General features: G+C 43.6%; 1 protein-coding gene across 1 annotated transcript in view; it reads left to right on the plus strand.

The window, feature by feature from the left end:
- LOC123345611 (Golgi apparatus membrane protein TVP23 homolog B-like) overlaps positions 1–10,840 on the plus strand; it is an 11,459-nt gene extending 619 nt beyond the window's left edge. The window contains exons 2-7 of the mRNA XM_044982599.1: positions 2,549–2,631; positions 4,049–4,193; positions 5,868–5,957; positions 7,797–7,928; positions 8,055–8,183; positions 9,016–10,840. Of these exons, the coding sequence (XP_044838534.1) occupies positions 2,549–2,631; positions 4,049–4,193; positions 5,868–5,957; positions 7,797–7,928; positions 8,055–8,183; positions 9,016–9,048 (612 nt within the window). The 3' untranslated portion in view covers positions 9,049–10,840. The remainder of the gene's footprint in view (positions 1–2,548; positions 2,632–4,048; positions 4,194–5,867; positions 5,958–7,796; positions 7,929–8,054; positions 8,184–9,015) is intronic.
- The last annotated feature ends 6,065 nt before the right edge of the window (positions 10,841–16,905 follow it).

Genomic DNA, 16,905 nt, shown 5'->3' on the forward strand with positions numbered 1-16,905 from the left:
AGGGTCAGGGTGGAAGGGGGTTCAGGGCAGGTGGCGAGCTGGGGTCGGAGGGCAGGGATCAGGGTGGAAGGGGGTTCAGGGCAGGTGGCGAGCTGGGGTCGGAGGGCAGGGGTCAGGGTGGAAGGGGGTTCAGGACAGGCGGCGAGCTGGGGTCGGAGGTCAGGATGGAAGGGGGTTCAGGGCAGGTGGCGAGCTGGGGTCGGAGGGCAGGGATCAGGATGGAAGGGGTTCTGGACAGACGGTGATGGGGTCAGAGCAGTTATTTCAGAGTGTGGGAGCATAGCAAAAGAATTACTAGGAGACTGGGGGAAGGGCAGGTTAAGATATGAATACCAGGGATCTACTGCTGCTTGGAGGTAGGGGGCTTGTTAGGAGCCCTTTTTTTAAAACAATACTTTAGGTGAAACAATTTAAAATGCCAAAATATTTTTGCTAAAAATAAGCAATAATTGACCTGAAAATAAATGCACATGGATAAACTCTAGTAACTGGAAATCTTAACTCAGGGATCGGCAGCCTTTGGTCTGCGGCCTGCCAGGGTAAGCTCCTTGGTGGGTCGGGCCGTTTTGTTTACCTGCTGCATCTGCAGGTTTGGATGATCGCAGCTCCCACTGGCTGTGGTTCCCTGTTCCAGGCCAATGGGGGCTGCGGGAAGTAGTGCGGACCAAGGGATGTGCTGGCCGCTGCTTCCCACAGCCCCCATTGGCCTGGAGAGGCGAACCGCAGCCAGTGGGAGCTGCGATTGGCCGAACCTGCGGATGCGGTAGGTAAACAAATCGGCCCGCCAGGGAGCTTACCTTGGTGGGCTGCGTGCCAAAGGTTGCTGATCCCTGTCTTAACTAAACCATTTGCCAATTACTGCTTAATTAGGATTTATATTGTGGTAGCATCAGTAGGCCCTAGTCAGGGATCTGGATTTCATTGAGTTAAGTAAATGCAAAGAACAAAGACATGAATGCTTTTCATTATTAAACCTCTTGCAGACTTATAGAAACTCATATAGGAATGGTGTCTTAACAGTGATGTGATATATTTGTAGATGCCAAAGAATTATGCCAAATTTTGAAAATGACGCACATAAAAAATTACCAGATTATTTTTTTTTATCCTGCAAATGCTTAATCTCATGCTTAATTTTAAGCGTGTGAGTAGTCCCTGGGACTACTCATATACTTAATCAGTTGTTTGATTGTTTGCAAAATCAGGGCAGACGTGTGCCATTGTATTGTATAGTGTTCATCAAATAATTTAAAAAAAGCCAAACATCTGGGATCAGACATTCAGGGAGGTGAACTTACAAGCATAACTCAAGTTTAATATAAATTCATAAAGCCAATGCAGACAAATACATGGAACTTTGAAAAAAGCTTAGTTGTGCGAAAGCCTGAGATCTCTCAATAAAGACTAGTTTGTAACACTGCATTACATCAACACTGAATTTGGCCCATGGCCTGTGTATTGGGCTGAGGTAGGTCCATTGTGTGGCATGGTAAGAGTCGTAAAAACAGTTAGGGCAAATTTGAGCAGATTCCTGAATTGAATGGGAAGCCAGAAGGATTTTGAAGAATGCATGATGTGATTTTCTTTGTCTGCTGCGAGTGACTCCAAAGAGCTTGGACTTGGGCAGGCCTTACAGAAAGGATCTGCTGTACAGTGAAGGCAGAAGATCCTCTATCTTAGTTTTGTAAACTCTGTGATAAAGATGTGCCATTTTTTTTTTAAAATGCTACCCTGTCACGCAAACACCTGATTTAGTGTTAATGTCAGTTAAGTGTGCCCATTGAAAGGAAAATGTACCTCACTGGAGATATCTGAGGGCTTGTCTACAAATAAAAATTGTACTGCTTTAACTATCTCTATGTAGTTTAAGTGATACAACCCGCTTAATGTGGATGCAGTTAAACTGGTATAAAGGTGTTTACATGAGTATAGCTTATCCTCACATGGAAAGGAGAATAAGCTATATCAGCAAAGGCCCCTTTATACTGGCATAACTGTCCACACTAGGGGTTGTACCCTTATAACTATTTTGGTAAAAAAAAAATCACACTCTTAACTGAAATAGTTATACCAATGCAAAAAGTATGTGTAAATCAGACTTTAGACAAGTAACTTCCAACTTCTGAGAAATAGACAGCCCCTAATTTCACTATTTATGTCCTCTGTGGAACCCTAATATAACATGGACAAGCCGACGTTTATGCCTCTGAAAATAAACAAGAAGTCCAGAAATGCTCAAAAGGACTGAGGCTGTGTGCATAAAGGGCTTATATTAAGACCTGAGATTACCCTACTGTTTGCAAAAGGGCCCTTAGGACTCAAAGCATGTGTTTAAGATGGTCTTCATGTGATGCAAGATGAAGGAGACAGTGTTTAAAACAGTTTGGGGGGGGTGTAATTTCTCTTGCATTTGGTTAATTTCCAAGTTCTTTGACCTTAAGGTGTCATCAGAATAATTCTGGATAATCAAAACCATCCCCCTTTTGCATCTGAAAATACTGTATCAATTACTTCTCTTGTAACATTTTGTATCTGTCTGCCACTTTAGGACAGTAATGATGACACTGAAGATGTGTCACTGTTTGACGCAGATGAAGAAGTATCCACGAGATCAAAAAAGTCAAAGATAAGGTCTGTGGTCAGTAGAAATTGTTCCTTCATGGGTTCCACCCAGAAATGTGGCAGAAGTAGGACTGGCGTGTTTGTTCTTGTTTGTTTTGTGTCTACTTTTTGGTGCAAGAGCAATGAGTGTCTCTCTTAGAAGTGAATGTCATGTTTTAGAGAAATGTTTCCTGGCAAATGGGGAGGGTAGGAGGCTTACTCACGAATTGCTGAAGAATTTAATCTTCCATTAAAAAAAGTCCATGTTTTTATGGTCGCGATGGTCCCTATGTTGTGTTGTCTGTGTGTGGACTCAGGAAGACAGTCTGAAACAATAAGAGGTGTGAACTGGCCAAAACCCTGGCTCCAGTGCGCTGCGTCTTGTGTAATAGGGAGTTTTTCAGGACATAGAGGGAGGAATCCTTCTTTCTAGACCACTCCATGAGCATTTCTCCAGTCTCATGTCTGGAATAGCCTCTGTTCTGTTTCCCTTCTCCCCTTGCATGCCATATCATAGTGGCTGATCCAGCAGCCTCACTCCTGCTTTACCCCCAAATGCGCTGTAAAGCCATACACAGGGAGCTCCTGTAGAGTAAAGCCTCTTTGAAATGAAAATGCATCAGAGCAGACTGAGAAAAGAGCAGCATTTCCCTATAGAGAGATGCGATCTGCTTCCATTCATCTCAATAAGTGTCTGTCTTAATGTTACTGTTCAAAAACTGCTACATACTGAGAACTTCTGAAGGGCTTCCCTGCTCCCTTCTTCTCTCCCACCTCAAATCCTGCATGCACTTTGAACAATGGCCACAGGCAGGACAAGTCTGTGTAGTTATCTCCTAGAGCAGTGGTTCTCAACCAGGAGCCTGGCGCCCCCTGGGGGAGCTGTGAGCAGGTTTCAGGGGGTCTTCCAAGCATGGCCAGTGTTAGACTTGCTAGGGTCCAGGGCAGAAAGCCAAAGCCCCACTGTGCAGGTCTGCAGCCAGGAGCTCCGAGCCCCATCACCCGGGGCTGAAGCCAAAGTCTGAGCAACTTAGCTTTGTGGTCTCCCCTGTGGTGTGGGGTCCCGGGCAGTTGCCCTGCTTGCTACCCCTTAATGCCCGCCCTGGCTTTTATATGCAGAAAAACAGTTGTGGCACAGCTGGGCCATGGAATTTTGATAGCATGTTGGGAGGGGTCTCAGAAAGAAAAAGGTTGAGAACCCCTGTCCTAGAGGACTTTGTTATGCTATATAGAATGATGCATACTAGCGCTGCGACGCTCATCTTTCTCACTATTGTCAGCATGCTCTGCAAACCGGTCCCATTTAAAGGCATTTGCCCTCCTAGGCTGTGCAGATGGAAAAAAATCCTCTTCCGCCTTGAGAGAACACGTCAGCTCTTTACCAAGTGGCTTCTTTCTTGTTTCGGAGACCTATGACTGAATTGTATTTCTGATGTATCATTTACAGGCACCCAGTGGCATCATTTTTCCACTTGTTCTTCCGAGTCAGTGCAATAGTTGTCTATCTTCTCTGTGAACTGATCAGCAGCAGCTTTATTGCATGCATGGTGTCAATTATCCTGCTCCTGTCGTGTGACTTTTGGGCAGTAAAGGTAAGTCCCCTTTTATCACTTTAAAATATTCTTTCAAGAGAGCAACAGGCCAGGTCAAACTGTCTGAATATGTTTGGCTTTGTTCAAAAATAAAGTCAGCTCTTTTAGATCCTGCAAGATATGAAACATTACAATTTCTTTAAGAACTTTAGAAATTCTGGGAATCTCTGAATCTCAAATTCTGTCTCTCTCTTATTTATTTTGGAGGGGTGGATAGGGATAGGGGTTAATCTCAGACTTTCATTTGATTCACGCAATGCACTATAGGCTTCATAAACAGAAATTATGTCTCCTTCAGATTCAAGACTTGCCAGAAAACCCCAACCCACAGTTTTTATCTTAATATTATTGAAATTAATTGTTGTTGGGCTGAAGATGCTAGAAAATACATTGGCATGGCCACGAGAGAGCCTAAACAATGCCTACTTGCATTATACTTGGCTCTGCTTATTGAGATCACCAAATTCAAGAATAAAGTACTACCCCAATACTGTTAGGAACTTGGCTTTCCACTCCATTACCCTCTAATGAAGTTGCCTTGCTTTACTGCACTAGCATTTGACAAAGGCATTCTCAGTTCCCACCTCAAGAGAAGCTACCAGGCTGTTGCTGTGGCTTGCCCTGGCATGTTGTTTATTATTAACACACACCTAATACAAATTCATTATTGGGCTCTAAAACAGGAGTGCACAGTTCTGCTGCTTGGTGGTACTAATAAACTGCTTTCTCTTTAAAGCTGCTTCTGCTCATCACTCTTAGCAGAGTTATGTATATGGTGACTTTGTAGCCTTGCCCATCAGACTGATGAGTTACCTTATTACTGGAAGTGTTAATATTGAAACAACAGGATCTTCCCCAACAGCATGCCCCAATGGAGCTCTGCTAATGCCTTGGACAGAATAAGGATACCGAGAAGCTACCTTTAGAGTCCAGTTAGAATCCGTAGTGCAAGCCTACAGCACGTGGCATTACACATAAACTCTACATTAAAAGAACGTTAAGATGACAGTCTCAAGCACTCTCAGAAGTTAGGAGATGCTAGAGTTAAGGTTGCCTGTGCAATCTTAGTTTAACCCCTTGTACAGTATGTGTGAATTATGATACAGTCTTAAATTACAAGAATTTGTGATCCTAAATCCTCATTCCAGGCTCTTTGTCTCAGTCTTTCCCATCCCCAGTCCACTTCCGAGGCTACTTGTCCCAAACTTCCCCACTCATCCCACTGATACCCAGCAAGCCCCAGTCTTCCCACCCTGAGGCAGACTACTGACTTGGAAAATTTCAGTTCAAACAGTGACAGCTGGTGACTTTTTTGACAGGTGAGGCCCATATCTCAAAGTCTTACAAATTCCAGTGTATGTCCTCCTCCTCGTCTTATAATGGGAACTGTTAGGCAGCCTTAAATATAAGCCATGCCGGTAACTACCAGCATCACTTATAATACAGTTTAAGGAATATGGTCTGGTAGCAATTGATATAATAAGTGGTGGCATTGGTTGTTGAGGTTGCCGTAGCAATTGAAGACATTAGGAGTTTAGAAGACATGGGAAGAATTGGTTTTGAATGTTCATTCTGGTATTTCATGGGCAAGGTACAGGAAGGATTTCTTTGGTTGGTGGTATAGGGCTAAAATCTCTCTGAACCCCATTTCCTCCTATATTTAACCCTCTCCAGAATGTTACGGGCCGGCTGATGGTCGGCCTTCGCTGGTGGAACCAGGTGGATGATGATGGCAAGAGTCACTGGGTGTTTGAAGCCAGGAAGGTAAATGTTTAATGTTTGTGTTTTAACTGCTGCAGTTTGGTAAAATCTCCATGTACCAAGGAATAACATTTGTGAGAGATGGATTTTGTGAGGTGGACATTTGGCACTAGTCACGGGCTGAAAGCACCAGCTTGTTTCATACAGGATAGTGCATGGCCATCAAATGTTGTTAACCCTCAGCCACTCTGAATGGTTCTCAGTCACTATCCTGATCTGATATGGAGCCAGTGACCTAGAGGCTCTGTATCTCTTTTGGTGTAAACGTGAAACAGGTCATTGTGGAGAGCTAGAGTCCAGCCATGCCCCCAGCTTTCATTTGTGGGATCCCAAGAGCAGAGACCATTTCACTGTGTGAAGTCAATGTAAGACTTCTGATATTAAATGTTTTAACTCTCATAACGTTTCATCAGTCCCTAGCCTTTGTTTTCCAGAAGCTGGGAATGGATCACTTGATGATTACCTGATCTGGTCATTCCCTCTGGGGCACCTGGCATTGGTCACTGTCAGAAGACAGGACACTGGGCTAGATGGACCTTTTTATCTGACCCAGTGTGGCCATTCTTACGTTCTTAAACGATCCGTCTGTTAATCTTAAATGTTTATATGGCCCCAATCACCGTAGTGTCTGAGCACCTCACCATCTTCAATGTATTTATTGTCACAACTCCCTGGTGGGGCAGGGAAGGCTGTTATCCCCATTGTACAGATGGGGAACCGAGGCCCAGAGAGACTAAGTGACTTGCCCAAGGGCACACAGGAATTCTGTGGTTGAGCAGGAATTTGAACCCAGGTCTTTTAAATCCTTGACTAACACCTTAACCACTGGACCACTCTTTCGCCAGATCAAACTAGTTTAGAGAAACTAGAGCAGAGGAAAATAAATAGAATACTTGCAGTTCAGTTGAGTTGTCTGAACCTCCAAAGCTATATTGGGTTAATATTGTCTTGGGGGGAAATATATAAATAGGGAATGGATGCTTGCTTGAGAGCTTGTGCTCACAGGCTCGATTCTTTCCACATCTAGTGGACATGACCTCAGGCTCAGTAATACTAGGAACTAGTATGAAAACATATAAACATAGTAAGTCTGTATGAATCAGCACTGTCCCCTTTGTTTGTACCTACTTACATTGGCCTACTTACCAAGGGCGTAAGGATTTAATTTTGCATCTATTGGGAGCAGCTAGACAGAGTTGCTTATACAGTGCTTTGAAATATACCAAAGGCTCTGCGGTATGTCTTGGCCTGTCTCGTGCTGGATAATTATACAGTGCAATACACTACAAGGGACTTTTTAATAAGCATGTGCTAAGTGTTAATAAAGATGCGCCAGTCCAGTTAGCTGATGATTGTTTTGAGGGGAAGTTTTGCTGGCTATGGCAACACCAGCTTCCTAACAGTAATAAGATGTATCACTTGTTCCCTCCCACCCCCTTGGTTTGTGATAGAGACACTGTACACTAGGGCATGTGATGATGGGCCGCTGGTACGCTCTTCTGGTGGCTGATGTTATCCGGAACTTGGGGTGTTACATTAATAGTTCAAAAATGTCCCTTATTCGGTCCGTAAAAATATCAAGGGGCGTATTCCACTTTTCATTTCAGCCAGAAAACTGACAGGAAAAGTCCTTTTTAAAAAAAAAAAAAAAAGCCATGTTTCCACAGCACCAAGAGGGCTAGAAAGCTCCCCACGTGCCTTAGGAGTGCATCTTAGCAGTCACTTGTGCGCTGCAGTATGGATGCAAACACTTGTGGGATGTTGGTTCTGGGTTGTGTTTAATGATACTGTGAGCTGTACAAGGAAACAGACTGCTCAGTTTTTGCTTCCTTCCATTTCCAGGCATCGGCTCAAGGGAAAAAAGTTTCATCTGAAGCTGAGTCCCGCATCTTCTGGTTAGGACTAGTTACCTGTCCTGTCATCTGGGTGATATTTGCCTTCAGTGCCCTGTTCTCATTCAAAGTGAAATGGCTGGTGAGTTTAGCACCTCAATCCTATAGTGACTGGGTGCATTAAATACTTGGACAGATTTGTCACCTCTGACTTTAGAGAACTGGACAATAAACTCCTGTTCCTTGTGTTTTTCCTCCTGTGTCACAGGCAGTGGTTACAATGGGAGTGGTTCTACAGGGGGCCAACCTGTATGGTTATATCAAGTGTAAAGTGGGCAGAAGAACAAATTTAACCAGCATGGCTACCTCCTATCTTGGAAGACAGTTCTTGCGGCAGGTGAGGATCCCAAAGGTTACTGAGTGAAGCCTAAATGTCCCTTCTCAGCATGTGTTTAAATAGGGCACATGGGACACTGAGACTTGGCTCATTAACCAAGTTACTTTGGAGCAGTCTTCTTTAGCCCAGTAGCTTTCAGCTGGCAGTGCCATAGCAAGACCAAGCTAACTGGGCTGAGTTTTATTGTCTTTATTGCTGCACGTAGAAAAACTTGTACTGTTCAATAATTGTATGATAGTTTTACAATTTGCTGGGCTTGTGAACAGTGTAAAAAGTGATGGTTTCATTGCAAATCTATTGCTGCAGGAGTGGAGGAAGGCTGTTTCTCACATACCATATCTGTGTTTCTGTCCACAAACTTCCTCCCCTGCCTGGGCCTAAAGAGGGTATGGGGTGAGGGGTGGAAGAACTCCTAATTAGGAGTTCCCAGCATGGGTATTGGTACTTTGCTCTCTTGGCAGCCTGATGTCCTGATGAATTAGCGTGATGCTCTGTGGTATACTTGGGTCTAAGTTCCATCTGTAGCACACCATTGTCAACAATCTACCCCCTCACCTGGGGTTTACTAGTTGCATCAAGGTAAAAACTACCCGTGCCTTATCTTCACTAGGATTTTACACTGAAATAGCTGACTCAGTATAAAAACACACCTCATTTTGCAGTGAAGACATAGCCTAACTCAGTTTTTAGGCTCAAATTTAGTCAACCTCTTTGATTTGTCAAGGGTTTCCTATCCAAGAAGGCACAGGCCATCTTTCTGAAGCATTTGCCCTAGGAGTCCAGCTGTGATTAGCTTAGTTCTGAAGTAATACCCCTTTTCTTTCTTCCACAGACAGTGGTTAAAGATGACCAAGCCGAATCCTGAAGACTGATCCAAAATTGGATTGGATTTATACTGGTGAACAACAGTAAATGTTTTCTGACCATGAGTTTAGGAGCTACATAAACTGTGTGTGGATTTTTTTTTTAAATTAAATCTTGCAAGACTTCAGGTCAACTCTCATAGCAAATTCCTCTCAGTTTTTCTGCAACCGTTTGCATTTCAGAGCTCTTCTAATAATTTGTTTGGTTAAGGCACTTGAGGTAATTCACCTAATCTTTTAATTAAAAGAAAATCATAGATCTGGAGCCTAAATGGGAACTAAACAGTCTGGGGTGAAGTAAGAGATAAAACTACTGGGCATCCTTCCTCATAATTTGTCAGTGTGAAAAATGTAAATGAGGCAGGTTTTATATCATTCAAGAACTCCCCCGTCCTTCCAGCAATTGCATCAAATAGCAATTCACCCTGCAGAATTACTACCTGCAGAAGTAATTCTGCTGTTGGAGATAATTGCTGTCTAAATCCCACTCTTATTCTGTACATTGAATGTAGCTAGAAGATGACCTGTTAGCAGATGTTGGTCCTGAACCTGTTCCCATTGAATTCCATGGGACTTCTGTCATTGGCTTGGGTGGGATCTTAAAGTGACATCTAAGCAGCTCAGTTACTTTACTTATGAACGATACTTTGATATTCTGGACAGCCCGATTACCACCTGATTGAGAGGTTATGCTGCAGCTTTGATTCCACCTTGCTCAATTTATATAAGTTTTGCTTCCCAAATAAGGCAGGAGCTAGGATGGCATGGAACTAAACCCTTAGTGTGGGGTAGAATTCCCCCTTACCCTGTGGTGTGTGTCTGAACAGAGAGCATGAGAGCGGGCAGTGGGTTTCAGGGGAAGCTGTGCAAAATACTAGCAGCAAAGTGAAGCTGTGAGTGGTTGTTGCCTGGCCATCACTAATAAAACAAAGTGCTTCATGCTGTCTTAACAGACCACAATACCGCCTTGGGCACAGTGTAGATGTATCTGAGGCTCCCTGGGATAGATGGGGGTGGTGATGCCTGATAAATGCATCAGTAAGTTTGCCAGTGCAGGAAATGGTGTATTGCAGACCTGCATTGACTGCCAGTCTGTCTGCAAAGGATGGCACTGCTGTTAGTGGAGATAACTGACAGCTGATCCTCCCCCACTGGTACTCTCTCTCTCTGTGTATATGTGTGTGCATATGTGACCCCTGTGTTCCACACACATAGAGAAATGCTCAGGCTCACTTGCTAGTAAAGTGCAGCTCAACATTAGTAGTAGTTGAAAACAGCCCTCACTAAAAATTCAGGTATGATTCCAAACTTTCAACTGGCCACTTTCCTCTCACTCACTGTGTTGCTGGCAGGGTGGATTCATGCAATCTGAATAATTCATATTCTGGAGCTGTCTAAAAACCTAATGCTTGAATGCCAATTTGGCAGAAAGGTTTATGTTACATTAATTCATGCTATAACTGCTCCTCAAGTTGTGCCCGCCAACAGATTCACTGGGGTTGGTAAGAAATCTGCATCTGCTGTGTGCTCATGGACTTTCGGGTTATGTTGTTCAGTTAAATGGAGGAAGGTGACATGTTTCGCTGGAAAAGCGACGTCGAGAGGGGACCACTTGTCCCTTGTCCTGTAACTCAGTTGAAGCGGGATTGGTCTTTTACATCAGAGGGGAGAATATAACCCTGGATGGGTATTTTTAATTTAAAAGCATAGTCTTTTTTTGGCTCTAAATTGTGGGATTGTATTAACAATGTTTTTCTTCCTATACTAAAGCAATATATTGAAATTGTAAAATCTCTTCAAACTCCGGCGCTGTACATTTGTTAAACTCTTTGGACTAATATCTTTTTGTAAATACATATTTATAAAGTCTTGAAATTAAATAATGCTTTGTCTACCAGATTGGGTGCCCTTACTAGAAATTGATGACACTGGATCGACAGGCAACGGAATAATAACACAGCTTAACAAGGATTGCTTGTTGAGTCTCACATGTTATTAACAAGGACAGCTATAGTTCCTTCTATCTGAGGAACTCCAATTGCTTTGCTTACATTAGTGCACACCACAGCCCCCTTTTCCCATGGTACAGATGAGGAAACTGATGTGCCCCTTGGCAACTCAGCAAATCATGGCAGAGCAGAGGTTAGCGTTTGGGTGTTTCTAGCTCTATGCTTCGTCCACCACACCACTCTAAAATATATTTGAGTGCAAAGAAACCGATGGATGGACACAGGAAAGAATAACAGTGATGAAACTGATCTTTGCAAAGCAGTGGGTAACAATAAGAGAAAAATCCCACTATAGAGTGGGTAATAGTGTTCAGTGTGGGGGGTGAAGTTGAAGAGAGAAACCAGTTTGTCCACTGAATCACTTGTAAGTCCCCTCCCCTTAGCTGCAGCCATTCTACCATGAGCCATGCCGAGTGGAAGGAATAAGTATTGTCTAGTGGTAAATAAATACAAAATATAGCCTCTCTTTAGTGGAGTTGGGACTACCGTGAGTCCATAGAGAGAGAGAGATGCATTAAGACACTGTAGGTTGGCTGGATTGTACTTTCACAAGGCACATCATTGCACTAAAGAGACAATGCTGGCCTGTTTTGGTTTGGGGTGGGTTTTTTTTTTTAAACAAAAATAGTGATATGAAATCAATTGTTTTATTGCACATAATACAGTCAAACAGGAACATAGACAGGATATGCAACTGAATGTATCAGCACAGCTTTTTCACCCATATGAGCCAGTACCCTTTAGTTGATCCGAATGGTTCTACAGTCTGTGGAGTAATGAAAACGAATACAGAAATCACTCTCTGAGGCCCAGTATCTACCACACAATAACCCAGGCTATACAATTAAATTATCCGGTCAGTAGCTAGGGCTGGGTGAGGTAACTGCTGTACAGAGCTGCTCTGGGGAGAGTACCACACCTTGTGGGCTGCGGAAGAGCTCTCTACACTGGCCCTGAAGAGGGTGGTATCACAACCTAAAATCAAGTGAGTTCAGCCACCCTGATGACTAACCAGGTGCACCCAGTTCGGGGCCTGATGAGGGGGTGGAGGTGCCACCTGCTTGGGAGTATAATTAGGGAGGAGACAGGAGGCCTAAGTCAGTTTGGAGGGGATGAGAAGAGAAAAAACTGCCTGCTAGTCCTTCAGGAAGAGGGCAGGCCCAGGGTGAGCAGGAATAAACTGCCTAGCTGTGAGAAGTAGCAAACCCATTGGGAAGAAGGTAGGCCTGGGAAGGGAAGAATGTGACTAGCTGCAAGGAGCAGCATAAAACCTCTGCATGGAAGTAGGCTTGGGGAGGGCAGAGACATGCATGTAAGCTAACCACAAACCCTGAGAGGGGGCAGAAAAAAACCTGTTTATTCCAAGAAAGGGCAAAGGCTGAAGAACCTGGTGTAGTAGGTTTGACTGAGAAAACTAAATCACTCCCCAGCCAAAGAGCTACTTGTCTCATACAAAAGTGCCTATGCAGTAATTATTAAGGGATGCTGGGGTGTGGTCCTGGTGAAGTATTGGGGGGTCCATACCTTGGTCACCAGTGGTCATACCAGGATGACCACAGGCATCCACAGCTGTTTAATTGTGGGGTGGGGTTGATCCTGTGGTTCAGGAGTGAAAAGAGCCACAGGAGTGTGAATTCATTGTTTTAGTTACTATTTTTATAAATCATTGAATATCAGAGTTGGAAGGGACCTCAGGAGGTCATCTAGTCCAACCCCCTGCTCACAGTGGGACCCATCTCCAGTCATATTTTTACCCCAGTCCCCTAAATGGCCCCCTCAAGGATGGAGCTCACAACCCTGGGTTTAGCAGGCCAATGCTCAAACCACTGAGCTATCCCTCCCCCCACCCCAATATATTTATCACAGCAAAATGACTGAACAAGTACTCTACAATTCCTTAATAACATAATAAAGGCCTTCTGATTGGTTAATAACATAAATGGGTTGTTAATTAAGTCAATGTTTTAATATCATGAGATGCAGGACACCATGAAGAGTCACTTGCAGCTCTAGGGTCTGCATATCACTGCTGTGGAGGGTAGTGGGACAGCAGGAGCTGTTAAACAAGCCTATTGGCTGGACTGGACAGACAGGTGGCACTAGAGCTCTGTGCCCTGCCCATGGCTTGGGGGTGGGAGAGCAATGACATCTATATCCTGAATTCCCATGGAGATGCCTGTTCAAAGGTGCCAGGTTGTGGGGGGTGTTGAATGCTCCTTGCACCTGCTAGGGCTGCTAGAACCTGATTCCCTGCTGCATCACTCTGGTCTTATACTGGTGCAGCTTAATCAGTGGAGTAAGGAGATGGAAAACCAGGCCTCAGAGTTGATGGAGTTCATCAGGGCTGAATTTGATCCTTACTATGCATATCACTTCTCAGATAATTAAGTAAAAGAGGCTGTCTTTGCTGTTGACAGTTTTACATGAATGTAACATCAGTGATTTACATAGGTATGAGACAGCAACATTATTTCCCTTAGAGTTGTTCCTGTCTCATGCTGATTTATTAAAGCCCCAGCTCCTGGAGTCATGTGATATGTGAGAATCTCAGCTTCCATTTTGAAAAAAAAATGCCCCCCTTTTTTGCCCTTGTAGCTCCAGAGAAAAGTTTGCAAATGTGACCTCTAAAAGTTCCACCAGCAGCAGGCAAATAAAAAGATCCCAAACCTATTGCTTTTAGAATCTGATGCTATTTTGGGAGCTGACTCATGAGTTTTGAGCACTTTGGAAGAGGAGACCTACCCCCAAACCCAGGTCCAAGGAGTACACTATCTATAATGACAGACCAGGGGCATGCAGTGGGGGTAAGGGAGACAGGAAACTTAAGTAGAACAAGGGTTAAGGTTTTAAAAATAACAGTGTTTGGGAATTTTAGCAACTCAAACACAAGGTTGCCAAGGGCCCAAGCAAATACCTTACGCTAAAAATAGGTGACTTGCAAGTTATAGTGACCCCTTCCCGCCCTTGTTCCATTAGTAGCCCCTGCTCTGATGCTGTTCCTGCACTGCCTTTTCCCTTTCCAAATACCTATTTTCTAACCAAGGAAAGCCAATTTTTGGCTTCCTATCCCTCTGTGTCCCTCGCTCCATTGCCCCTAACTGGCAATGTGCGCCTGCAAACATGGTCAAACATAGCTGTGTAGCAGGCAATATTATTACATGATTTAGGGGAGGATTTTTTTTTTGAACAGCTGATTGCTAAAACTGAAATGCTCCAGGATCCCTGCCTGTGAGCAAGACCTTCTGTTTGAGACTTGGGCATCTAGATTTACGTATCTCTGGACCTTAACTCTGCAAACACAATACTAAAAGTTAAATTCACATCTGAGTGTTTGCAGGATCACGGCTCTAGGCAGCAATGGGGTTTTCTGCAGCCTTGTCTCTGCAAGGAGAATAGGTGTGTTTTTTAGCTCCTGTTAGCAGCAGCTCCAACACGGGCCCTGGAGACTGAGTCCTTCATTCTCACTGTCATTGCACCCCCAGCTCCAGAGAGACTCCGTATCCTTCTACTCACTGCACTGCCACCCCCAGAGAGTCCCCCAACTCTAGTGAATCTCACTACACAGCCAGTTTTGCTGTGGATATCATCAACAGCAGCTACAAAGCATTAAAGGGGGCATGATCACCCCATTCAGGGCACTAAAAGGAGAAGTCTAGGGCACTGCATGGGAAGAAAAGAGCAAAAAGTCAAAACAAAAAAACCCCCCCCCCCCCCCCCAAAAAAAAAAACTAAACAAAAACACACTATTGGGTCCTTGATGGGCTGGGTTATACCGGAATTATTTGAACCCCCCCTAAAAGATATTACCTCCCCCACCATGTCTTTCTAATATCCTGGGGCCGACATGGCTACAACAACACTGCAAACAAGCTTAGTTACAGCAGTACTTCAACAGTTTGTATAGTGGGGTTGCTGAGAGCCATTTAACCAAATTGTATATAAGGGAAACCACTTCAAGCCCGGGGGTGTGGCAGCACCCCTAGTTCCAGCACCTATGCTTCATTATAAACATTTAAAAACTGAGCGTCATTGAGTCCAGCTGTGTAATCCTTGCTAATGCTGGGAGCTGGGATACTAACAGTGCCACCAAATACTGTAGATAATATCTATGAAGAAAGTTTAGAACAAAGAAAACTTTGTCCATAGGCAGAGCTCAGAGCAGTGACTGCTGAAATCTTCATGCTTCTACACAGTTTATCACCTCCACAAGAGGGAGCCTGTATACTGCTGATTTTTATAGTTTCTGTGAGCATGGAGACAAATTGTGGACCTTGTAAATTATATTCCAGCCTGGTTGCTCTAGATTTTTCTCTCTTTTGTTTTTCTTGAAGAAACAGGGAAATTAAAATACAAAATCTTATGATGAGCAAGCAGGGCTCCTATTTTCCATGATAAAATAAACAAAATTCTCTGATTTAAAAAGAACATAAAATCCATTTTTTCCACAATTAAAATGAAACATGGAACTTTAGTTTCCCTAGTCACAATATACATAGGTATCAGTTGAACACAATGTTTTATTGATATATTTACAATTTTTAAGCTGACAGCCAGGGCCCTGCCACCCAGGGCTGACAGCCTGAGCACTACCCATTCTCCTGATTATCCAAATTTTTGATGACCCGATCTCTCCCCAGTCCCAAGTGGATAGGATAATGGGGGTTCCACAGTATATGTTTTTATTTTTTCATAAAATGTAAAAACTAAAGATTCTCTTTAAAAAACACACATTCCATGGTTTTCTGTTGCAAATGGATGCTTGATGAAGAGGAAGTAGCCTAGGGAATATAATATGGGACAGTAGCCCTGGTTTGAGAACCAGAAGCTGGAGCTCTCCAGTTCTTTGAGTGACATAAGGGTTAAAAAGCTGGGCCTAGGGTAGCCATCTTTGTAGGCCTGCCCATTACAAGGCATCATGGGAAATGTGGTCCACCATTTTAACCATCTTTGTGTGCCTAACCTACAATGCAGGATGGGATTAGGGGTGGAGTCTCTACTATATAAATAGCTTTCTTTCTATACTGAGTAAGAGCCCAAAGAGGTGGGATTTTTTAGCACCGGTGCCTCTAAAGACCATGGAGTTGCTTGAAAACCCCACTGCTGCAGGCTTCTCTCTCTTCCCCCTCAATCTCCAATTTGTGAATAATTTCTTTGTACATGTTATGGGAGGAGTGAGTAGCACCTCCTATAATTTAGTCTGTCAAACACTTTCCATTATAAAAGATTCTCGCAGGCTTTTTTTGAGATGCCTCAACACCTTCTATGTTTGCAGCAGGCCTTTGAAATTCAGCAGGAGAAAATTCCTCCGGCTAGTGAAGTGCCTTTTCTCTACCCTGAACACATTCCATTCACCTTTAACTGTTAGAAGCAGCTGTATGCTTTAATGGAGCTATAAACTGTTCAAAATGAGTATTGTCCTCTTCTGTTGTTTGCACTGTTGTTGTGGCTATGGTAGTCCCAGGACATTGGAGAGACAAGGTGGGTGAGGTAGTGTTGTCCTCCTGTTGGTTGTGTTCCTTCCTTGAATGCACGGTGGCGTTCTCTCTTTGAAAGTCAACTTTTTTGGATTTGGGTGAAATAAACACCTTTGTGTGCCCCCAAAATGGCCATTTCTGAATTCAATTTTTGGAGGCAGCCTGGCATGCCAGCTGGCCAGATGTGACACCCCCCTGCAATACCAGACAGCTTGGTATGTCAATAACAAATCTGGTGAATTTAAGGAGAGAAATTCCACATTTTCGTAGCAATGTTAACTTTTCCATGCTGGGCATAATTTGTGTTTCCTTTCTGTGTCATCTTTTTGAATGTGAGTTAACTGGTGGTGTGTTTAATGTTGATGTAGGTAAATGT

This window comes from Mauremys mutica, chromosome 12 (genome assembly GCF_020497125.1).
Source record: "Mauremys mutica isolate MM-2020 ecotype Southern chromosome 12, ASM2049712v1, whole genome shotgun sequence".
In the NCBI taxonomy this organism is placed as follows: Eukaryota; Metazoa; Chordata; order Testudines; family Geoemydidae; genus Mauremys; species Mauremys mutica.